This window comes from Mixophyes fleayi, chromosome 2 (assembly GCF_038048845.1).
Source record: "Mixophyes fleayi isolate aMixFle1 chromosome 2, aMixFle1.hap1, whole genome shotgun sequence".
Lineage (NCBI taxonomy): Eukaryota > Metazoa > Chordata > Amphibia > Anura > Limnodynastidae > Mixophyes > Mixophyes fleayi.
This window is the reverse complement of record NC_134403.1, coordinates 269,339,242-269,364,919: the sequence shown is the minus strand read 5'-3', so window position 1 is coordinate 269,364,919 and position 25,678 is coordinate 269,339,242. Positions and strand designations below refer to the sequence as shown.

Below are 25,678 nucleotides of genomic sequence, written 5' to 3'. Positions count from 1 at the left end.
AGTAAATATATGTATTAATTTTATCAATTGTCTGTTTCATTTTACAGAGCAGCCATAATCTACACTAAATCACAGCCAGATGCGTTGCAAATGCACCTACACTGAGCATTGACTGCTAATATGGAGAAGCAGCAGTCACCAGCTGGTTACCTGTGAAGTTGCCGGCTGCTGCTAATTCATGTCAGTAATATGCTTGGAGTGTGGTGCTGGTATATTAAGTCACATCCGAGCTACACACTTCCAGTCTGACAGAGGAGAAGAAGATGCAGAGGCAGGAGAGCATGAGGAAGAGGGGGAAGGGAGAGTTGGGGGCACCCAGGATGCTTGTGCCGGCCCTAAGCACAGGGCTCCAGGCACACAATCAGAAGTGGTAATGTAAGCCTAACTCTATATAGTACCAAATACCATCTCTAGATAGCAACAGACCAATATAAATCTGTATTATTGAATGGATTTGCAGGAATGTTGGGACACATGTCAGCAGGTGCAAGGGTATTTTTAAGAAAGTTGTGGGAGGCCTATAAATTTGGAAATGCTGGACACGCACCACTACAAGCATAACTACTCAATTGTAAAAGCTCAAAGTTTTTGAGGTATGCCATTCTTAAACATTTGTAAAGACTGCCACTGTAACAGCCAACATTTAATTAACCCTCTGCTGCTATTTGTTTATTACATTATGATACATTAGGGACTTTATTGAATAATATACCACTTTTCTGAATATAATAAAATATATATATTTATATATGTCCTAAATGCCTATTTAAAAATGCCTAATTAAATTGGCTATTGTGGCTTTTCTTGCTGGATATCAAACCACCTATTTTCTAAAACATGTAGACCAGCTGATGGTTTTTACTAGGGAGAAAAATAGATGTCATTAATGTATTTAATAGTTTCTCTGGCTAACCGCTTGTTATATTGATCCATTTAAAAACAGTTATTCTGGGTGACCATATTTTTTAATCGCCATTTATAAACAGCCATTAAAGATGATGGCCTTGCTCCATTGATGGGAGGAAAGCATATGAAAATGCAAGTGGATGCGGGTTAAATAATAGTGCTATATTGTGAAAATTGTTTATAAATTGGTTTTAAATTGGTTTAGTCAGATTAGTATATGTAAAATAAAAGAGGAAATAAAATGTAATGTAGACATTCTGGGGTTTTCGCAGGATAAGTAGAGTGGCATGTTTTTGGAACCTAGGCTTCGTTGCTGGCTGCCATGAAATGACATTCTAGAGGTGCACCACCAGTATGAGGTGGTGCATGTATGGCCCTACCCAAAGCTGATTTGAGACAGATCACCAACGATTTATCCCTACCTACAACAATATGTCACTTTGAGAATATTTTACATCACCACTTTAAGTTCAGAAATCAGCCCCTGACACCCGTTCTTACCCGGTAGCTGTGTCTGGTGGAGAAGGGGTCTATTGTTGCTCAAAGGTGTGGGCAGTCTGGGGATATTGGGGACGACGACACACCAGCACTCTACACATAGTTCCTTCTTACATGCAGCAATAGTGGTAGGATTTGTTGTGAAGAAGGTCAGAAACTTCTTCTACTACTGTCCACAGAAGGTTGTAATCTGTGGGGTGGGAGCGTGTGTCGGTCACTGCTTGGGGCACACATGACAATGGGAGGCAAGGTGGAGGTCATATGTAACAATTGGCTGGAAGGTGAGGGACTAGTGTGACAAGGGGAGAGTGGGGGAGGGTGGCATATTTGATAATAATAAGGTGGGGAGTAGCAAGTGACCCAGGACCACAGTTAATTTGCGTGTAGTAGGAGTGGGGGCCTTAACTACATATCAACTGCATGGCTTGCTGCCCAGTGTACGTTTACCATGTATTTGAGACTGACGAGTGGGGTGTTCCCCAATGGCATATACACAACGCAGGGCACCAGATTATTTTAATTCATCAAAGACTGTAGAGTGCCTGTGTGGCATGGAGAATCTGCACCCTGTGCCACTGTTTAAAACATAGAACAACTACATAATTCCTTATAAATGGCTGAGATACAGGGAATGGAATGGTATAAGATGTGAGAGAATTCATGGGCCCAAAAATACTTCCGTATCCAGATTTGCCTCTTAGGAGGCGTATCTTTTGCAAGTAGTTACCACATTAGCAGTGGCTTCATTATACCATGCTGCAGAGATCTATTTACATTACTTATTTTTCATTTCCATTCGGACTACTGCAGGAAAGAAGATTCCCATTTAATTTTTGAAAGAGTAAACAACAGATGTGGACATGTTTATATTTAATTATTTTTACTATGGCTAGTGTGACATTCACATTTATTAATATCTGCCAAGACATTCTCAATTGTGTATGTGAAATTACATTACATTAGTATGTTGTGTACAAATAGGTTAATGTGAGTTTTGTATTTACTACTAACACTGTCAAGTCATACCTCAATTCTATGATTATGCGTACGTAAACACATTTGTACACCTGGCGCAAATACTTCTTTTAATGCCTTAGATTTTAATCAACAAACACATGTATGCAGTTATTTCTGCCAAAAACTGTACGCCTATGCGTACATTTTTCCAGTGCATTTTTAAAAATTAAAATAATTCTTAAATTGATTGTTAAATAGAACCCTCCTTTTTACTTTGCATCAGTTTTCTTAAATACCCCCCAATATGTATCCTGTACTAACAAATGAACTTCACCTACAGTTTTCATTGATTTTTAGTACCTTCACATTTAGGAAGAAAATTACTCCATTTTCCATCTGCTAGGCATTCTCTGTAGTTTCTCTTTGATATCATCCTGTACCTAAAAAAACACAACACGAAAACAAATCTTGGATCATGTTAAAAACAATAAAATCATAAAAATGCAGAAACAAGGGCATCCTCCACACTTACTTTCACTGAGAAAATGGATGTGGCACACTAATATCCAATGAAAATTGCACTTTTTTATGGACTCATTTAATTAGTTACATTACATCTTTAGTGTACAGTTTGCTACATGTTTTGATGTGATAAATAGTGCCAATAAATTGTATGATGTCAGAATACACACAAAACAACATTATCAATGACTATACTCCAGCAAAAGTGTTCTAAGCCATTTACATAACAGGAACACATTAGGGGGTTGTGACAGGATGGCTACCCTGTCTGTTGCTGCAGGGAACCGGCTAGGCTTACTTTGGCACCGTTCCCTTTCATTATCCCAAATGCACCTTCTTGCCGCAGTAAGAGGAGCTTATAAATTCTGCCACCACTGGACTCCTTACCGGCATCTAGTACCGGGTTTCTTCTGGGTAACTGATGCTGTGAGTGTACCCCGTTACTGGTGTACCTGGGATGGTACTCCTGACCTCTTACTATAGATCAGGATTGCTGCGGATGGATCCCCCCGGGCCTATCACACCTGCCAGAGCTGCAGGCCAGCAGGCAGAGCAGTGGTACCAGAAAAGCTGGGTTCAAACCTCAGAAACAGCCGGGAATGGATTCGATTTTGGGTCTAATCTGTAGGTCACAGGATTTTCAGCATGGAAGTTATTTTCAAGCAGGTTTTTGAATCAAGTGATGTTTATTTGCAGTCACACTGATTGGAGGTACCAGTGCTAATGTCAGATGAAATCAGAAGAACAACTTTTAATACAAAACAGTGCTGTTTTTATACACATTTGAGCGCAGCCTCACTAGATAAGCCAGCACTCTTGAGGTCGGAGTTATTTTTAGAATCAGGATGCAGTTTGTTTATTCAAACATGGCTTTACATGCAATTCAAAGCTACCAATATTTACAGTTACCTGTGATATCCTATAACTTGCTGTGATTTCCTGCATCACATGGTGTTTACAATGTTTCAGAAAGGTTTGAACACTCTGGACAAAAGGCCACACAGTAACGATCCCCCTGCTGGGTCTTTGGCCAGAGCAGGCATTTGACACTATATCAAAAAACTTAGCTAGCATTTCCTGCTATCAGACTCCCCCCCACCCCCATATATGCCTAATTGGAGATTTCCTCTAGCAACCTTTCAAACCCAAACAATGACACTTCCATACAAAACACATCCCAATGTAACATAAGTGCATTACAAATTATACATTGGTGCCTGCACCTCTGATTGAAATGCATTTCTGCAATAAATTATTTCCACATGATCCAGCCACAAATAAGTTATTTATCAGTTATCCAGTCCCGCTCCTCCCCCCCCCTTCTCCATGCGGACAACCAGGGTGCCATGTCCCAACAATTTGGCTCCTGGTCTGCAGTTCTTAGGGTTACCGGGGGTTACCCGGAGGTTCCGGATTTTCCTGCCTAGACAGTCCATCCACATTGCTGTGAGCCTTTCCTTGCTTGTGAATTAGGTCAGTCATAAATTTGAAGTGCAAGTCTCTAGTACAACAGTCTGCCATTTTCCCCTGAGGTGTGTTGTAGCCACTTTAAAGGATTATGATCAGTCACCACAGTAAAATGTTGTCCATACAAATAAGGTTAAGTTTTTTCACTGCCCAAACTAGGGCCAAACATTCCTTCTCAATTTAGCATACCCCAACTCGCGGTTGTAACAATCCTGACCAGGTTTTGTTACTTTCCCTGTCTGCTCTGTTTTTCTGTGCATCACATGACTCACCCTCAGGGCGTGGTCACTTTACCTGCTCTATTTAAACTCAGCACTGACATCTGCTCACTGTCAGTGCAACTTGTTGCTAGCCTGATTCCTTGGACTCCCGTGTATCCTCTGTCTTCCTGTGTATGAGTTTCAGTTCTCTACCTAGTGCTGGAGCACTTCTACTGGGATTTCCCTGATGCAAGTATCATCTTGTGCATATTACCAAGACTTGGTTTTCTCTCTATTGTGCCTCTACTGATTCACAGCCTGCTGCAAGTCTGTTCATGTGCATATAACAAGACTGTTATTGTGTTTATCCTTGTCACGCTCCGCCATGGCTATTGGACACCTGCATATTATTATCTGTGCTGTGAATAGACTGCTATTGTGTTTACCACCTTGTCACGCTCCGCCGTGGCTAATTGACATCTGCATAATATCATCTGCATATTTTTTTATATATATATATATATATATATATATATATATATATGTTTTTCATTGAAGTATTGAAGAACTACATTGTGTCTTGCGTCCTTATTCTGAACCTAGTAGTCTCAGCATCTGGTCATGTACAGGCCTGCTCTGACTATCAGACCTGTAACTACCAGCACCGTAACAGCGGTTTAGCAGTTTTCTGCTCAAATAGGCCACAGGGTGCTTCTGCCCATCTGGCCCCACCTGGCTAAGTACTGCTTCTGTTCCATACTGTGACAAATCAGTTTGCACTAAAAAAGTCCTTGCCATAATTGGGTGCCAACAATATTGGAGCATGAACCAGGGCTTCCTTTAATGACTGAAATGCCAGCTCACAAGTGGGTGTCCAGTCAATTGCTTTGGGAAGTTTCTTCTTAGTCAGATCTGTCAGGGGCTTCGCTACAGTGCTAAAGTCTGGGACGAAACATCTGTAGGAGCCTGAGGTCCCTAAGAAGGCCAATACTTGTCCTTGGCTTGTGGGCCGGGGCCAGTCTCGGATTGCCTCTACCTTAGCTGGTTCTGGCTTAACCCTACCTCCCCCCACATGATGACCCAGGTACTGCACCTCTAACATCCCCATTTGACATTTGTCTGCTCTGACGGTCAGACCTGCCCACTGAATTTTCTCCACCACTTGCCTTACATATTTCAGATGATCTTCCCAGGATTTACTGAAAATGGCAATGTTATCCAAGTACGCCTGAGCAAAGCCTTTACACCCTTCCACTAGTAATCAACCAAACGTTGGAAGATGTCTGGCGCATTATTCATCCCAAATGGCATGGACTTAAACTCGAACAGGCCGAATAGGGTGATGAATGCCGATCGTTCCTGAGCCTCGGGGGTCAGCGGTATCTGAGCCCCGACCCTCTGACCCCTTGCTCAAGTCAAAGGTGAAAATATACTTTGCTCCAGCTAACTTGTCTAACAGAGCGTCAGTTTGGGGCATGGGATAGGCATCAGACATGGTCACCTCGTTCAACCAGCGGTAGTCTACATAAAACCACGTTGTTTTGTCCTTCTTGGAAACCAATACAACGGAGGATGCCCATGGACTATGCGATGGCTGGATCACCTCTAGCTCAAGCATTTCCTGTGCCTCCTTGTAAATACTTTCTTTAGCCTCTGGTGAGACCCAATAAGCGGGTTGCCTAACTGGCCTATGCTCACCAGTGTCCACATGGTGCATCACCAAGGAAATCCGACCAGGTTCTCTACTGAACTGAGTCACTGCCTCAATCTGCTCCCTCTTGCGGGTACTCAACTGCTCATCCCAGCCTACTTCCTCTACACCACCTTCTTCTATGGCATCCGCAAGGAGGTCAGGTAGTGGGTCACTTCCTGGTTCCTCAGTCGGTAAGCAGCCAACCGCTGCTACCGACTCCACATGCTTGATGTATGCCTTCAACATAATTATGTGGTAGGTCCACTGCCGCCTACCGTCACTATCAAATGACACCACGTAAGTGATGTCACTCAGGCAAAATGAGACCATATACGGTCCAGCCCAGGCAGCCTGGAGCTTGTTCTGGCATGTGGGCATCAGAACAAGGACCTTTTTCCCTACCTCAAACACTTTGGCACGCACACACTGATCATACCAAGTCTTCTGTTTTGCTTGTGCTTCCGCTAGATTAGCCTACGCGAGCCCCATGAGATTCTCTAACCGATCTCTGAGCTTAAACACATACTCCACCACAGAGACATCCTTGGTGGGTAGCTCCCTTTTCCAAGACTCCCGGAACAGGTCAAGAAGTCCAAGGACCTTGCGGCCAGATAGTAGTTCAAAGGGAGAGAAAGCAGTAGACTTCTGATAAGCAAACAGGAGGTGCGGCAGGTAGCGTTCCCAGTCACTCCCCTCCGAAGTTACAAATGCCCGTTGCATGTGCTTCAGAGTGCCATTGAACTGCTCGCACATTCCGTTAGTCTGGTGATGGTAGGAGGCAGTACGGAATTGCCGCACTCCGCACTTGGCCCAGAGACACTGGACTAGTTCACTCATGAACTGTGTAACTTGATCGGTTAAGATTCCACTAGGGAACCCTACTCTGCTAAATACTCCTAGCAGCGCATCCGCTACCTATTCTGCAGTTATGGAGGACAGAGCTACAGCCACTGGATACCGGGTAGTGTAGTACACCACGGTGAGGATGTTCCTCTTCCCCGATCTACTGGGAACAGGCAAGGGATCTACTATGTCCACAGCCACTTGCGGAAAAGGTTCCCCAACTATTGGAAGGGACCTGCGGGGAGCACAAGTACTGTGGCGTCCGAGACTCTGAAACACATCACAGGACTTACAGTAGGCCCGGACGTCATTCGACATTCCTGGCCAGAAAAAGTTCTGTGCCAGGCGCTACAGTGTTCAGTCTCTTCTCTGGTGTCCTGCCATAGGGATTTTGTTGGCAACTGACATCACTGACCACCAGTTGAACTTGTTCCCAGACTGGTCATCATCATAAACATCATCATCATCAACATTTATTTATAAAGCGACAACAAATTCCGTAGCGCTTTACAATTGGGAACAAGCATTAATAAACCAATACTGGGTAATACATACAGACAGAGAGGTAAGAGAACCCTGCTCGCAAGCTTACAATCTATAGGACAATGGGAGTTAGAGACACAAGGACATGTGCTACATCATATTGCACACTGGACCAGCTAGGACGCAAAGGTAAAAGCATTGAGTGGGCTGTGTGTGTTACAATGTTGGTCAGAGGGTTGTTGTCTTGCGTTAGAAGTGTAGAGGATGGTAATAGTGTAATCTAGGGAAATTAAGAGTGGTTGAGGAATATCATAACCTTGTCTAAAGAGGTGGGTTTTCAGTGAACGCTTGAAGGTTTGAAGACTAGAGGAAAGTCATATTGTGCGTGGGAGGGAATTCCACAAAGTGGGTGCAGCCCGGAAAAAATCCTGTAACCGAGAATGGGAGGATGTGATGAGAGTGGAGGAGAGACGTAGATCTTGTGCAGAACGGAGGTGTCGAGTAGGGAGATAATTCGAGACAAGTGAGGAAATGTATGTCGGTGCAATTTTGTTGATGGCCTTGTATGTTAGTAGAAGAATTTTATATTGGATTCGTTGATATACAGGCAGCCAATGTAGAGACTGACAGAGTGGCTCAGCAGAGGAATAACGGTTAGTAAAGAAAATCAATCTAGCCGATGCGTGCAAAATAGATTGTAGGGGTTCAAGTCTGACTTTGGGAAGACCAGTAAGGAGGGAATTGCAATAGTCGATGCGGGAGATGATGAGTGCATGAATTAATGTTTTTGCGGTGTCTTGTGTCAGATATGTGCGTATTCTGGAAATGTTCTTTAGGTGTATGTAACATGATTTAGATATAAAGTTGATGTGGGGAATAAACGACAGTTGTGAATCAAGGATTACACCTAGGCAACGAGCTTGCGGGGTGGGATTTATGGTCATGTTATCAACAGAAATAGAAATGTCAGGCAGGAAGCTTCTGTTTTTGGGTGGGAATATTATTAATTCAGTTTTTGAAAGATTGAGTTTGAGTTGGCGAGAAGACATCCAAGATGAAATGGCAGAAAGACAGTCAGTAACAACACAGATGGTGAAAGATCAGGAGAGGATAGATAAATTTGTGTATCATCCGCATAGAGATGATACTGAAATCCAAAGGAGCTTATTAGTTTTCCAAGAGAAATGTTGTAGATAGAGAATAGCAGAGGACCTAGGACTGAGCCTTGTGGTACTCCAACTGATAAAGGAAGCGGAGCAGAGGTGGATCCAGAGAAATTAACACTGAAAGAGCAATTAGATAGGTAGGATGAGAACCAGGATAGGACAGTGCCTTCAAGACCTAGGGATTGTAGCATGAGGAGAGACTGGTCAACAGTGTCAAATGCAGCAGAGAGATCCAGGAGAATTAGAAGAAAGTAATGGTTATTATTTTTTGCTGTGATCAAATCATTGACAACCTTGGTCAGCGCAGTCTCTGTGGAGTGTTGAGAGCAAAAGCCTGACTGAATAGGATCCAATAGGTTGTTTGCTGTAAGAAAGTGTGTGAGGCGAGTGTAGGCAATTCTCTCGAGAAGCTTGGAGGAGCATGGGAGTTGGGAGATAGGGCAGTAATTTACGAGAGAGTTAGGGTCAGATTTCTGTTTTTTTGAAATGGTAGTAATCACTGCATGCTTGAATAGTGATGGAAAAATACCAGTAGAAAGAGATAGATTACAGATTTTAGTTAGAGGGGGAATGAGCACAGGAGACAGGGGCATACCAATTTGTGAGGGAATGGGATCAAGAGGACAGGAGGTAGAGTAGAAAGATGAGAAGAGAGTAGAAATTTCCTCTTCATTTGTGGGATCAAATGAAGAGAGAGTGTCAGAGGGTGCTACAAAGGAATTGAGCAGATTGCTTGTCAAGGGAGATGATACCATTTCAAGCCTGATCTTATCAATTTTGTCCTTGAAAGGAAGCAAGATCCTGTGCACTGATGTTAGTTGGAGGATTTGGAGCAGGAGGATTCAGAAGAGAGTTAAGAGAGTTAAATGTGTTAAAAAGGCATTTGGGGTTAGAAGCCTGAGCATAGATGAGAGATTGGAAGTATGCTTGTTTAGCAGTATCCAGAGCATTTCTATAGGAGTGGTAGATATCAGTATATGTGATTAAATCATTAGAGGCACAAGATTTACGCCAGTGACGTTCTGCTTTATGAGAGTTTTTGTAGCGTTCATGTTACTGTAGTGTGCCACGGTTGGCAACGAATTCTACGCAAAGTATGTAGTGTCGCTGGAGCCACTTGATCCAGGGCAGTTGCTAGGGTTTGATGAAAATGGGGTACTGCCCGAGAATGTAGAAATTGGGGAGAGAAGGTGTTGGAGAGAGGTGGAAAGCTGTTGAAAATCAATAGAGTTGAAACTCCTGCGGTTGTTAGGGAGGCTTGGAAGAGTTTGACACAAGGGAGAGGAAAGAAGTGGGGGTGAGCGAGTAGCTAATAAGGTGATGATCCGAGAGGGGGAAAGGAGTGTTAAGGAAGTGAGAAACTGAGCATAGTCTAGAGAAAACAAGATCAAAACAGTGGCCATCCTGATGAGTAGCGGATTCAATCCACTGGGAGAGGTCAAGTGTAGAGGTTAGAGAGAGTAGTTTGGAAGCAGCATTGGAACGTGGATTAGAAATAGGGATGTTGAAATCACCCATGATAATGGTGGGGATATCGGTAGATAAGAAGTGAGGGAGCCATGCAGAGAAGTGTTCAAGAAATTGTTGGTGTGGACCAGGGGTGCGATAAATGACAGCAACCCGCATAGAGAACGGGTTAAAAATCCTAACAGCATGTACTTCAAAAGATGTGAACGTGAGTGATGGGACACTTGGTAGAACTGTGAATGTGCACTGTGGGGAGAGAAGTAGTCCAACCCCCCCCTCCTTGTCTGCCTTCAGGTCTGGGGGTGTGGGTGAAATGGAGACCACCATGTGAAAAGGCTGCAGGTGAGGCAGTGTCTGATTGCGTGAGACATGTTTCTGTTATTGCCAGAAGGTTGAGATAGTTTGAGAGGAAGAGATCATGAATGGAGGTAAGTTTGTTACAAACAGAACGTGCATTCCAAAGGACTTTGGAAGAGAGGGGAGACAGGTGATGCGTTTGAGGTTTGCCGGATTTCTGTAGTGTTCAGATATATGCGTGTGGGAGAATTGAGGGGGACCTGGATTAGGTGATATATCACCAGCTAATAGAAGCAGGGAGGAAGAAAGGTAGGAAAGAGGATTGTAAGATGTGTGTCTTTTTAGTTTCTGGTGGCAGGGTGAGGCTGTTTAAGTTATTGAATTTAAATAGGAAAAGAGTTAATGAGTGTTGACTAGAGGTGAGTGAAGTAATGAAGGGGCAATGTGGACAGAGGTGTGTGTTGCAGGATGGGTGAGGGATGATATAGTCCTAAAGATAATGCCTTGAAAAGAGAGAAAGAAAAATATTTTGGCAAGCATTGGGATTTATGAGTCAAATAGCAAAAATGAGGGAATTAAGGAATTACCTAATTACAATGTCCAGTGTAATCAGATAAGTAGTGCAGAGCTATGCTGAAGCAAATGTAGTTTATCCATGGATGTCTGGATAGTATAGAGCAGGGGTAGGGAACCTGTGGCTCTCCAGGTGTTGTGAAACTACAAATCCCAGCATGCCTTGCCACCTCTCTGCTGGTTATCTACTGGCAAAGCATGCTGGGACTTGTAGTTTCACAACACCTGGAGAGCCGCAGGTTGCCTACCCCTGGTATAGAGTAATGATGTGGGAGCCATGTGGGGGAATGGGTGGAAGTGTTGAATGGAGAGTAATAAAGAGCAGGTGATTGAATAGCTGAGTTTTTGCAGAGTCATGAGATAGGAGAGTGATTCAAAATCAGTATCATTTCTTTCTACTTGTGATGGCAGACAAAGCGTAAGTAGAACTGAAAGCACAGTGATGAGCTAGGGGACTGAAATAACTGTAGCATGGGTAGGGAGTGGTTGAGCAAGTAGTAAAGCAGGCTGATTAAACATAGTGGATTTTGCAGTGAAAACAGACTAACAGATAAAACAAACTTTCATGAGATGAAATGAAAATAAGATCAGAGTCCAAAACAGTCCTCATGCTGCATGAAGCTTGTAGCCAGGGTGAGTTGGAGACATCAGAGGTAGAATATGTAGTTTCAAGTGAATACTGACTGTAGTCCTTGCGTAGCTGAGTTAATAGGCAGAATGTTCTTCTCCTGTTTCCTCCTGTATAACTCCGGTATAACCCAGAATTATGCTGTTTAAATTTTTTGTTTTACACTTGTATCTATACACTTAGAGCTATACACACTTACTATACAGCGATCACTGGCTTTGCAGCCATTCTACACTATATATAACTGGTTAACAGACACATGGTCTATCCCCATCTACCTTCCTAGCTACATGGTACAACAACCATTTGCACCAAGTCACACACACTACCTCCATTACTAGAAGGCTGATACCAGCCTGGCACCTCATGCCTTCCACTGAGGGATCAGAGAGCAGTGTTGCCCTGAACTCTTCCATGCGCCCCTCACTATCGTCTAACTCCGGATATGCTGTAAGGGGGGGTCTATGTTGGGGTGACTAGGGTCAGTCAAAGGGAGATCACTCTGGTCAGCTATACTCACCGCCGGAGCTAACGTACTGCTAGGGAGCATCACCGGGTACCCCTACAAGATCAAATTGGCATAGAGACAACATCCTCTGCGTTGCTAGGGGACGTAGTCTTTCCAAAGTCAAAGGGCTGGCTGTTTCCTGAAAAAATAGCAGATGTGGTCTTTTCCTCTGTGGTGGGCTGTGCATGTCTAGATTCTGAAGACTCAAATTTAGCAGCTTGGCTCCAGGTAATAGAGTTGAGAAATGCGGTCACAATTAAATCCCCAACATCGTTGCCTAAGATCACGTTATTGGGAGGCCATCCATAGCGGCAACTCATGGCCATCTCCCAGGTCCAGATACATCCTTGCAACAGGCACTTCCATCTCCAGTCCATCTGCCATGATAACTTTGGCAGTGCGAACCTTTAATACTGCAGCAGGATCAATAAGATGGGGGTTCACTACAGTTATGGATGCCCCTGAGTCTCTCAGTCCTTTTCCATGCTGGGGTCCCAATTAGACCGGCTGCAGGTTCCTCCAGATGTTTTTGGGGGTCTTTTGGACAAACGAGTGACTCTCTCTGCTGAGTCAACTGTAAACACACCACACTCCATTGGGCTGCAGGGGTTGGAAACAGTCTCTACTGGCTTACCATCGCCAGTTAAGCAAGTCAGCCGGGCCCCAGGACTTGTATTAGGGGCAAGAGTTTGGGGTGCTGTTGCTGTGGGACACTCCATCCTTAAATGACTGGTGTTCCCATAGCTGTAGCACTTCCTCTCCATTCTGGGCTCTGATGGTCTCTGGTAATTTCCAGGGACAGGGCGGGCGGTGCTACCGAGTGGTACCCGAAGGGTTAGGTACTTGCTTTTGGGGGTGAATAGAAGAGAGGTGTCCCCCTGTTTGTACAGTCCTTTGGGGTTGGCTGTTAACCTGACTCTTCTGCCAGTGTGCCTCACTGCCACATACTGATCCGCCAACTGGGCCTCTTTTTCCAGGGTTGCTGGGCTACGTTCCAGTTCCTATTCCACCTCCAGTACACACCAGCGGTGAAATTGTTCTCTGCAAATTAAGTCCACTAATTCCTCCCAGGACTTGGCGTCAGATCCATATATCCATCTTATTGTGAACTGCCGCAACTGGTTGGCAAATTCATCATGGCTGATATAAGTGCTTTTAGCCAAGTCCCGAAACTTCTGCCGGTAGGTCTCCAAGGTAATAACATAACACTTAAGGAGAGCCCATTTTACCACGTCGTGGTCCGCACAGTCCTCTGAGGCCACTCCACGATAAGCTTCCACTGCACTTCCTTGTAGTGTTGGAACCAGATACTTTACCCACTCCTGTTTGAGCAAGTCCATCAATATCTCCAACAGTGTCATCAAATTTGGTAAAGTCAAGAGATCCCAATCTGGGCGCAGCAGGTGACTGTTCAAGGGCCACTGCAGGAGGTGGTGCTCACCGATTTCCCCACAACTTGATGAGAAGCAACCGCTCTGCCTCAGTTGCTTTGTCTCCCAGGGACCTCAGCTGCTGCATTAGTACAGAAAAGTTACCCTCATCACGCTGTTGCACTTGCACCACTGGTTCACTCTGTAGGGGGTGACTGTTGCTGGTAACAGGTTCACTCTGTGAGGGGTGACTGTCGCTGGGAACAGGTGCTGTGTTCTGGGATGTTACTGCAGGTACCTCTAGGTTTGAAGTTAACGTCTCCTCCTAGTCACTGTCAGCCTCCTCCTCTGCTGACCCGTACTGCACCTCCCAGGCTCTCAGCACCTTTTTATTTAGCTTTTTGTCGCTGTGTAAGAAATTTCCAACTTCTTTGCTTGGCACAGTATCTCAAGGTCCACCTTGGACATTTTACTGGATTAAGACATCCTGTGCGTTCTCCTGGCTGCAGTTATTTCTCTCCTGACTGGTGCATGAAACGCCGCCCGGGGTTATCCCGCTGCTTGCCACCAGAAATCTGTGACAGGATAGACCTCCTATGCCACCCTGTCTGTTGCTGCTGGGAAGCGGCTGGGCTTACTTTGCCACTGTTCCCTTTTGTTAACCCAAATGCTATGAATGAATATCCTGTGACCTACAGATTAGGCCCAAAATCTAATCAGCTCCCGGCTGTTTCTGAAGTTTGGACCCAGCTTTTCCGGTACCACCGCTCTGCCTGCGACCCTGCAGTTCTGGTCAGTGTGATAGCCCAGGGGGATCCATCCACAGCAACCCTGATCCATAGTAAGAGGTCAGGAGTACCAGCCCAGGTACACCAGTAACAGGGTACACTCGCAGCATCAGTTACCCAGAAGAAACTCGGTATTGGATGCCGGTAAGTAGTCCAGTGGAGGCAGCATTTGTAAGACCCTCCTACTGCGGCAAGAGGACGCATGTGGGATAATGAAAGGGAACGGTGGCAAAGTAAGCCCAGCCAGTTCCCAGCAGCAACAGAGAGGGTGGCATAGGCAGTCCATCCTGTCACAGGGGTCTATGCATCAAGCATTTGTGACACTTTTAAGGCTATTTATTAACTGCCTAATGGAGGAGATTTCAAAGAAATGGGGACTGCGATGTTCTGCAATGCATGAAGCTTTGATAAGCTTCGCATTGCACTGACAAATAACGCCATCTCAGGATGGCGTTATCTGTAATTTCCTCCTCTTCGGCTTCGCAGAACCCGGTACTTTGCAAGTTGTGCATAGTACTTTCTCCTGTCACCGGCAGCGCTAAGCTGCTGGTAAGCAGGAAAATACTTTGCTACAGAGGGGTCACTTCGCCAAGGCTCCCAGAGTAGCCCCGGCATGGTGCATCTCAACGGTACATAAATATGCATTACTGCATTGTGCAGCGATGCATAGTTGTACCGCAGTCAGTTGATGCATAGACCCCTAGGTGCAGTACAATAATGCTCATTGATGGTAGTGAATATAGAAAGTATATTAAGAAAGACTCGGTCATCCAGTTCCTACAGATAATTTCAGTAGATGACAAAATCTTGGATTTTGACCAAAAATATAATTTGTCTGCTAAACCAACAGCTGAGTTGCAATTTTACTCTATATTAAGTTAATCAATTAAATTTTTAGACTCTGGCCACCATAGCACTTCATCAGTTGCAGACTAAAACTACAACTGGTCCTTGGCTATGCTCAAGCCATTGATTTCCACGCCATATGTGTTTTTCTTGTCTAACCAGCCACTTTACAAATTCTTCCTCTCCAGACCATTGATTAGGTTACATTATTATTTTTATACCACAACATAAGTTGCATAGTTAAGAATTTTGAGTAAACCATCAAGAATCTCTCTCCAAATTCACTAGAATATATAACATGCCCTCATTACAAGAACATCTAGGTTTCAGTCATGCCAAAGCACTTCAGTGAGCTGGTCATGTAATGTAAATTTGCCAAGGTCAGACTGCATTGACCACATGCACATCACACTTGACATACAGCACACCTCCATGGTTCACATAGTAACACGGTCAAACCACACTGTGTGCACTGTGAACTGAAGCGATGTGGTGTGAACAAATCCTTAATATCTTGTTAAAAAAATTGAATGTGACGTTATGGGCCCAGGGTTATTATTTCAAATGACACCACATGTCAACATTATTATGGTTCAGCCACTTAATAGCAACTTTCCAAGGCAAAGTTGTTATTTATTCTTATTATTAAGTTTAGCACAACAGAAGTAAGAAACCTTCAATAAAAGTTTTCCATCTAAGGATGCCTTCCTTTAACTAGCAGTCATTTGGCTTGTGCTTCCCCACATACCACATTCCTCTTCACTGCAACAGCCACAAACACTGCCATATTCAGAGCCCTACAGGCACTTTAGAAGTGGAACCGACTTCATATGTTTCAAATGGTTGTCAGGGGAGGGGTGATGTGCACCGAGAGATCCGCCTGACACTCACCATTGCCAACCATTTTAATTTTAATATATGTGGTTCCAGTCCAACACTGTAGTATTTACTTTAAGTTGTGATTGTGGGGTTATGAGACAGTGACCACAGGGAGATGTGTCCACCTGGCTGCCCTAATATGGTAAGGCTTCCTATGGGGAAAAACATTTTTTGACTGAAGGTAATTTTCAAAAATATTATATTAAGCAACATTTAACCAATTTTATATCAACATGAGTTTACTCACCCTTGAAAACAAACATATGTTACTTTTGAGCCAAATAAAAAGTTCTCTGCCTGCATATCTGCATTTTCCACTTCTCCAGGATTACCACATGATTTACCTGAATTAAACAGTAGACATTTGTGCTTAAAATTACATTTACACTTGATTATTTAAATTGCACATCAAATAAGGAGAATTTAAGTAATTATCAATATTTTCAAACATATTAAGCCAAATGAAGAGTCACATGGAGGAAATTAATGGTAGCGATTTCCATTAAAGTAGCATTGAATGCTTTTACACAACAGATAATATAACCTTCATCATCATCATCATCATCACCATTTATTTATATAGCGCCACTGATTCCGCAGCGCTGTACAGAGAACTCATTCACATCAGTCCCTGCATTGGAGCTTACAGTCTAAATTCCCTAACACAGACAGACAGACAGAGAGAGAAAGACAGACTAGGGGCAATTTAATAGCAGCCAATTAACCTACCAGTATGTTTTTTTGTTGGAGTGTGGGAGGAATCCGGAGGAAACGGAGAAAACCCACGCAAACACGTGGAGAACATACAAACTCCACACAGATAAGGCCATGGTCGGGAATTAAACTCATGACCCCAGTGCTGTAAGGCAGAAGTGCTAACCACTTAGCCACCGTGCTGCCCAACCTTATAGTAAAGCGTTATTCCTTATATCCCATAAGCAGTGGGTTTTGACAAATAAATTTAAACATTTTTGTATTTTTATCACCATTACTCTCAGTTAAGTAAAACTTACGTGTGCAAAATATCTCGAGAGAAGACCAGGTGTTATCATCCAAGCATGTTATAGTTGGTTTAGTACCAGGAACTCGTATATAACCAGGTTGGCACATGTAAGTAACTTTTGAATTAGTAGTAAATTCATTTATTCTCAAAAATTCATCTTTCAGTTGTCCAAAGGGAATTTGTGGGGGGTCTTTGCAGAGATTTGCTAAAACAATGTGAAATATCAATGAATTACTGATATATTAATATACCCCATATGGTCTATTGTTTAAAAATTGAATACCAACATTTTACAAACAATTGTTCTTAATGTGCATACATCACAGTGGAGGTAATCATTTTTCTGACTGAATCAATATTCACTCTTCCTAGGAACAACTGACATCACTTTTCCATTCATTCAACAGGATAAAGTTATTAATTCTTCAGCAACACATTCCTAGTGATTAGTGACCAGATTATTACTAGCGGATCTTTGAACATTTTGAACCGGTTTCAAATTCAATTGAAGTTCATTGGTTTGATAGAGACAAACATGTTTGGCTTATAAAATTCAATAGACTTTAATATGAAATATTAGTTTGAAGTATTACAAGTTTACTCTCACCCTGTTCATTCACGGTTTGCTGTTCATGTTCCAGGTTCACATCTATGATTCAAGTAATAATTAGTTTTAAGTATTTTTATTTTGAAACTCTATTTAAATTATTTTTCTAAATAATACAGAAAACTCATTAAACTTTTCTAAATACTAACTTGGAGCCGAATGAATAAATGTGAAATGACAGTGAGTAGCCCAAATGGCGCTTAGTGAAATAAAGTGTCAAAACGTGCACAATATAGAATAAACAACACATACAGTAGGCAGCTTCACGTCTAATAGCACTAGAAAGAATAGAAAAGATTTGATTCCATTCATTACCTAATATAAAGCAGATGTAAGTAAGATTAAGCATACTTTTAATAAGCAATGAGGAATTATTAAAAGGGATCTTATACTAGGTACTCTTATACCTGACAAACCTGATATCATTTTTAAGAAAATGAGAAACCTTAAGACTATGTTAGCACAGAGAAGAAAATAAGACTGGAAAAGAGACTTCTTTTGTCTAAACTCACTACTGCTTCTTTCCATTGTTCGAGCTGTAATGTATGTAGACTGGTTGATTCTTCCATGGTGGTAGTCATAACCCCGATGATGTAACTTTCAAGGTGCACACTATGTTTCCTGTTGTTAACCTGGTAAGGTCTATGTTCCAAGCTGCCAGTATTAGCAGCCTCTTGGGGAATACACCTACAGTGTATTCCTGTCAGGGGATCCGTTGTCTGGGTTACCATCATCATTAAAAGATACCCAACCCATTCGTCCAATAGAACCTTTTTCAATTCTTTGAATATGAATGAGTTTAATATAAATGGTCTGAAGAATTGTCAGACTAATCCCACGTTTCCCAAAGTGTGTGGGGAAGACTATTTGTCAAGTATTGTGGCAGAACTTGTAATGCTGTGATACCTGTTCTGTTATTGAAATGTTAAAATGGCCATAACAGACCAAAAGCATTTTTTTGAATGCAGTAATGTTTAGAAATATTTCTTTCAATTTCTTAAAAATAAATTATTTTTTTAAACTTCATTTATTCACTAAGCGTTATTTTGATGTTGGATATAAGAGTGCATTCCTTCTGTTGCTCTGCGCATGCTTAGAAGCGGACAATACACCAGTGAATGCAAGTGCATGCCATTCATCTTCGAGTGCAAATAACCCTGCCGACAGCCTACGACTTGAAAGTCAGAACGGGGGATGGGAGGACTTTATTCACGTAGGCAATGTACCATGGCCTGCTGAGGTTGAGCGCCTGCACATTCGTCTGATTCAAGCTTTGGGCATCTCTGAGGTACGTGATTTTTAGCTGTATCACTTGCACTAGCTACAGGGCAGGTGTAGGTGCCGGCTGATGGTGATGCCACAACATGTTTTTGCAATTAAAAACATCTCTATAAAAGCATTTTATGTACAGTAGGCATTAATAACATCCTGATAAATGTATTTCATTTCCCCCAAAAAAAATTGAGAAAAAAAAGCAAATTTTTTTCTTTTTTTCAATGTCTTTTTATTAATGACTATATTAACATGTGTTAATGTATTTATTTAATATTTTTACTGTGCATTCTGATGGGATTTTATATTGTACATATATTGTGAATATTCTACAGTCTGTCTGCATAGTACCGTAGTGCCGTATAGGCAGAGTATACCTACACCCGTTTTTTTTAACTAGAATGGTTTCTTCAGATCCGCTTGCTCTTGAATACGGGTGTGCGAATTGTGCTCACTTTGCGGTCCTTTGTGAATCAGGTCCATAATGTATATAAAATATATGTTTGACGTATTTCATTTCCAAGACTGTTTGTATTTATTATGGGAACAGTTAATATCCCTACATCATACCTGTATTTGGTGTTGTGCTTTCCATTAAGGGATCTGGTACAGTGATGGTGGCCATTAACATGAAATCCGGAGCTGCTGGTGCTGCATGAAATATAAAATTGTGAAATTTCGATAGACATGAGCAAAACAATATATATATAAAAGGTGAGGCAAAACATATAATTGAAGATATATAAAACATACATATAATATACAATTATATAAATATCTTATAAAATACAAAGTTATACCTAACTTCGGTGCAGCATTACACCTATCTGACAGGTCTCCCAAAAGGCTTCAATGACCCAGTTCTGCTATACTTTCTCCTACTACAGTTGGCCTGATTCACACAGGCAGCTGCATGTGTTGATGCTCCTCACCCATTCACTCGTGCATCAACAATACCACTGTTTGTAGCTTGCAACTTGCCAAATTAGTATTAGAAAGGATTACAGCATTGGATCAGGTTCTGCTTCTAAGAATATAATTGTTTTATTTGATGTAGTAGTGCCACTGGCCACAAATCCATTTGCCTCTATAGTATCTTTAAAATGTCATTGTTGTTTCTCCTGTACAATCAAGGAATTCAACCTGAATTGGTTAAGGAGGATGTGGATTGGTTCACCCAGTCCCAGCTCCGTTTGTACAACTGTATAAACAAGTGGTCAGAAACTTGTGTTGTGTATGCACCCAAAGGAACAGTTCCTCTAAGAGTTATTTGAGCGAACAAACACCATTACCTGTGAGCTTCAGACTAAAGCAATAGAAACCAGCAAAAAGGGGCTGCAGCAGATACATTAATATACATGGAGATACAGCCACAATCATGGAACACCACTGTCAGACACAACTATTCATTTTTTAACACCTCAATAAAAAAAAATTCTTTTTTGAAATATACTGTGCTTCTGTATGTCTTTGCATATGATTATCAGCGGTGTGGAGCAGTAGTTACAGGAGGCCACCAAAGGCATGAGATAAGTGTATGCTGTAGGCTGTTTCAGGGTTTCATAGTACTGCAGCAACATTTGTAACATTGCCCGAAACTGAGAAGAACTTTGAGCTGAGGCTTCTTTTCAGCATAAGGTACTGAGTAGCTATGCATTGTCAAAGAAGCATGAGCATTAGCAGGTGCCAGTGAAGAAGCATGGAGGTGGCAGCGATACCCACCTGTAACTGGAGACTCAATGCTGGTTTGTTGTTGGCATTCACAGTTGAAAAGCTGACTTTGCTTAGCAGCACCATTAAGAATAGTCAGTGGTGACTTGTCGCTGACAACCAGCGAAACTCCATAAAATGTGGTACTGCAGGTATGCAGAGCAAGCCATTCCATACACATTTTAACATGTATTTTTGCATTTCTAAAGGGAAAGTCCATCTTGCTGCAGAATTCTCTAACTTTCTGGTAAATGCTCCTTTGCTACAAGAACATACTTCAATTACTTTGATCTGCATCCTAAAATGTATGTCCTAGCATATACTGTTTTTCTGTTAGTAAAGGCTATACAAATGCAGTAAAATACATATATAACCATAGAAACAGACCCATGCTTTAGCTAATGAATCTTTTAGTAGTTTAAAAATTTTTAATCTTCACTGTAAAGGTGATTTTACTAAATGTCTGTCTTAATGACTGCTCTTACTTAACACATAGAAGTAGCAAGAACTTACCACGGATTGTAGTAGTAAATGTTGCCAGACAAAACAGCAGTAGGAGTGTACAACGTGTCAGTTCAGACATCATTATGAAATCTAAAAGAGTATGTTCAGCATAAGGGTAGAAGAAAAAAAAAATATTGTATGTCAAAGTTATAGCATATATACTGAATTCTATTTGAGTTCATGCAACATATTTTATGTGGCAAGTGTTAATTGTACTGTGTTGTGTTTTCTGCTGCGATTCACATATATATATATATATATATATATATATATATATATATATATATATATATATATATATATAATTTTTTATTTTTTTTTTCATACAGGACACAGCTACTTCCATCAAAGACAAAACAAATTTGGAACCCTAGCACTGACTAACACAGAAATACTGTCTAGTCATTGGTCCACTAGTTAGATGTCAGTCGCTTTGCCCCCAACAAAATGCACACTCTTAAATACCTGCCCACGCACTAATCTAATTACCCATTAATCATAGGCCTTCCACCTGTGTTTAATATCTGTGTTTTAATACTATTCACATATGGTTTGATTTTGGTTGGTCATTTTGTTAAAATTGACCATCGCTTTACATGATGATAATCTGATTCTGTAGGATCAGATTTGTTTGGTCATGGCCAATAACCTGGTTTAATTATGACTCCCTTTGTCACAAGTGTGCGATATATACTGGACTAAGAAGTTACATGCTGCAAAGTAGATCATTTAAAACTTGCTGTTTAAGTGACATCCACTTGCATTGCTAAATTGCTTACTGATCTGAAAATTCACTAAAGGATCAGAATGTTGCTACAAGGGGCTGGTAAAGAATCTCCAACAGAAGAAATACTGACACTTATCCTGCCGACAGTGAAAATGCCGACATTAAAACGGCAATGCCAGTGGGTCCAGCGGCTATAAAGCAGTAAACAGTGTTAAAAATAAATAAATGGGGAAAAAAATGCTCCCCACCCCCTTCCTCAGTCATATTGACACTAGTGCTGGCTGGAAGAATATAAGGGGACAAACAGTTTGGGTTCTTCCTGATTCTCCTTCAACCAGCCCTAGATTTAGCCAGCCAGGGCCGATGCACCATAGTAGGTGAACCCGCAGCAGGGGGTCCGCCTGCCATGATGCCAACCAGCCAAAGGCTGGTCAGCACGGGGCTAGATTTCTTAGGGAGTTGGGATTCATCAAAAAATGCCTAGGTAACCCAGCGCCACGCTGAGAGCACTATGGCTCTTCCCACAACCTGTTTTGTGTATGTGTGGTAATAAATCAGCATTTTCACTGTCGGTAATCACAATGCTGTTATTTTATCTGTTTTGGGGAAATTGAATTAACGGCATTTAGCCTGTCTGCATTTTAAAGTTGGCAGGATAAGTGTCGATATTTCTTTCATTGGAAATATGGCTAGCACTGCCTACTACATTGTGCGACAAACACTAGAAGCACCCAGAACTAAGCCAAGAGATAATTTAGTGAGCTGTACCTCAACACAACTGATTGTCAGGTGTAAATTTTGATAGACCAGATTTCGAGCCTTTAATAGCAGGTTTGGGCAAATTACTTTTATTACTACTGCACCATAGGTTTTTGGCATGTTCTATGTCGGTCAGGTGAGCGAGTTAATAAACCCCTGTAAAGTAGCAGGATCACGGACTATCCCATTAGCCAAACACAAATCTACAATGTATGTTGAGTTAGAGATCCCAGCACTAGGCAGGGGACTAATTCTTTTTTATTTAAGCCTTTTTTTAAATCATGCTTTTACAATATTTTGAGCTTTCTGGAGACCCTAATTTTGAATCCCAGTGTAATGGTAGTCACTTTATCTCAGGCACCAAAAAGTAGATTATATTCACGTTTGGCTTGTTTACTGGACCTCACTTGTTTTTTTATTGCCCCTGACCTTATACTCTGGACCACTCTGGCCTGCTAACTTTTGACCTGTTTGTGACTACCCTTGCTTGCTTCTGACCCACAATCTGTGGCTTGCCCTGGTTACTCTGTGCACTTTTGATTAGAGTTGCCTCTCCAACCTCCTATTATGCCCTACCAGTCTTCGATATAAGCTTTTGCAGCTCTGAGATTAGGTCCTGGAGGCATCCAAGTATTTGTGAGTACATTCAACTTTGCAGGAAAGGCATCTGCTATAGCTGAAGATCTTTTCTGCCTGTTCTAAAAGCTTATGACAATTTCTAGTTAGCCGTAACATTTACTTACATAGTATCAGTAAAATGAAAGAGCAGTGATAGCCATCAAGGAAAAAATGCCCAACTGAACAAACTTGTCATGAAAATTGCACTTGCTTTCCAAAGAAAAATTTTTAACTTTTGAACCAAGTATCACAAGCGCACTTGATTTATTCAACAAGTGAACCAATACATTTAAAAAAAGAAACAGACACGTATCTATAATAACATATCAGCAGGCATTTTCAATGTAAGGTAAGCTATTAAAAACAAATCTGACATCAACGCAGGAAGGAGCTGGGGGCTTCAGGTAAAGGCCCAGAGGGTAGCCTGTTGCCCTTCACTGGTTTACATACTGCACTTTTTAAATAACAATCAGAGAACAATTTTATCACCAGATATTTGTCATTGCTCTCACCATATACACCACAATAACAGCTACCTTAAAGGATCACAAACATGGGTCAATTTCCCAGAGCTCATGGAATGTGTGTTTTGTGGTGCTTTCACTAATCAAATCCAGCACAACCTACAGTGCCAGTGGAGTGCATTCAAACTTGCAAATAAAGTGCTAACAGTACACACTAAAATAAAAAGGAAGATGTGGACACAAGACATTTATATATGCTGCATCCATGTCAGCTTAAGTGAAAGTGCCTGTTTGCTTGGGCTCTTTGCAAGGTCATTGCGACAGCTCCCAGTAAACAAAGGCCATTTATCACCTTCACATTGATGAAGAGTTAAAAAGTGTTTTCATATTTGAGTTTAAATTCCAGCTTATCATCCATATAAATGCACTGCTTACATAGCAAAGCCCGTAAATCAACTAAAACAGATCTGTCATCAACAACTGAACTTGGTGAGAAACATCCTTTGTACAGTCTGTATGTGTCAATGATTCCAGCTATATTCATATTATATTCACAGACCGCAACATAATAAATAGAAATGGCACCATTATAGAACATTAAATATATGCAATTCTGTATATTTATTTTCAATAAAATAAGTTGAAATATACTGTATACCTATTTTGTATAGTGCACAACACATTAAAATCTATATACAATTTTTCATTAACTGCACTAGTTTTTACATTTTACATTATTTGTAGTTTCTTTATCATACAACTCACTGTGTTTGTGCTCCAAAGATGTCAGGACACCTCTTTCCTAATACTCTCCTTAGCACTTGCTCTTCACTGTATTGACGTCTTCTGTATCATGGCAACCATGTAATTCACAAGCTATAACTTTGATTTGTTTTGGAAGATAAAATATAGAATAAAGAAATAAAAATTAACACTTGACAGCACAATATTTAGTGGTTTAAAAATGTTAGTATAAAGGCAAAAAAACCTGTGTTCTTGAGACTGTAAATGGACTCTTACAATACCTAGTGTAACTGCAGCGTTTATATATTTAGGCAAGAGTATACAAAAAAAGGTTGGGTTACAGTTAAACCACATGTAAACAAGAGGATTGTGAAATGCACATATTTCGGGAAATCTTATACAAACATGGCACAATACACTCACACAGATTTATCTTGCCACCAAATTTCTACAGAAGTTCATAATTCATTAACTAATTTAAACTGTGCTGTTCATATCTGGACATTCATTACTTGCTTACTTAGTAATAATTAGTAACAATAGCAGTCAGATAGCCTGGTGAAAATAAAAAGTACTACATCCCACAAATAATAATTCTGCTAAATTATTTCAGTTTTAAAGATATATTTTATTACTTGACAGTGGAACATTATATTTGCATAAATAAAGTTCACAGTTCTCCTTAAAATCAACTCTGTATTAAAAAAAAACTTCCTGCACAAGATCATGTGTCAAATCACAGTATAATTTTACAAAACACAATGTTTTTACCCAAGAGGTGAAATTTTATGCTTTAGGGATTATTTTGTGTTATGTACTGTCCTCTATAGCACTTTAAAACCTCATTTTAATGTCCCTTGTTCCATATTCTCTTCACTCATCGATGTTGCACGCAGGGGCGGATTGGGCATAAGCCTTTCGAGGCTGCCTAATGTATCACTTTTTAGTTTACTTATTTTTTTTATTATTATTTTATTTTTTCCCCACGCGGCGCATGAAGGGGGGGATGGGGGTTAACGATAAAGGAATTTGTGTTCAGTGGAAAGCAACAGGCAGCAAATTGTGAGGCTGCCTGTTGCTGAATGGCCCAAGGTTGCCTATGGGCTCAGACAGGAAGTATTCACTTCACTTCCTACTATGTGGTCTGAGGAGTGATGCTGCAGAACAGCGCCAGCCACT

At 41.4% G+C, this 25,678-nt stretch overlaps 1 protein-coding gene across 4 annotated transcripts in view; it reads right to left on the bottom strand.

The window, feature by feature from the left end:
- The window catches only part of LOC142138996 (zona pellucida sperm-binding protein 3 receptor-like), a 145,809-nt gene extending 120,975 nt beyond the window's left edge, over positions 1 to 24,834 (bottom strand). Inside the window, exons 1-8 of one of the 4 annotated variants that reach the window (XM_075196206.1) lie at positions 24,744 to 24,834; positions 24,521 to 24,637; positions 21,197 to 21,277; positions 19,544 to 19,624; positions 17,702 to 17,743; positions 17,105 to 17,299; positions 16,339 to 16,435; positions 2,722 to 2,801 (exon numbers count right to left, since the gene is read on the bottom strand). In XM_075196206.1, coding sequence (XP_075052307.1) covers positions 2,722 to 2,801; positions 16,339 to 16,435; positions 17,105 to 17,299; positions 17,702 to 17,743; positions 19,544 to 19,624; positions 21,197 to 21,269 — 568 coding nt within the window. In that variant the 5' untranslated portion in view covers positions 21,270 to 21,277; positions 24,521 to 24,637; positions 24,744 to 24,834. Of the gene's footprint in view, positions 1 to 2,721; positions 2,802 to 16,338; positions 16,436 to 17,104; positions 17,300 to 17,701; positions 17,744 to 19,543; positions 19,625 to 21,196; positions 21,297 to 24,520 lie in introns of all 4 variants that reach the window. The other 3 variants (XM_075196207.1, XM_075196205.1, XM_075196208.1) reach the window with 3 other exon arrangements.
- Between the last annotated feature and the right edge of the window lie 844 nt (positions 24,835 to 25,678).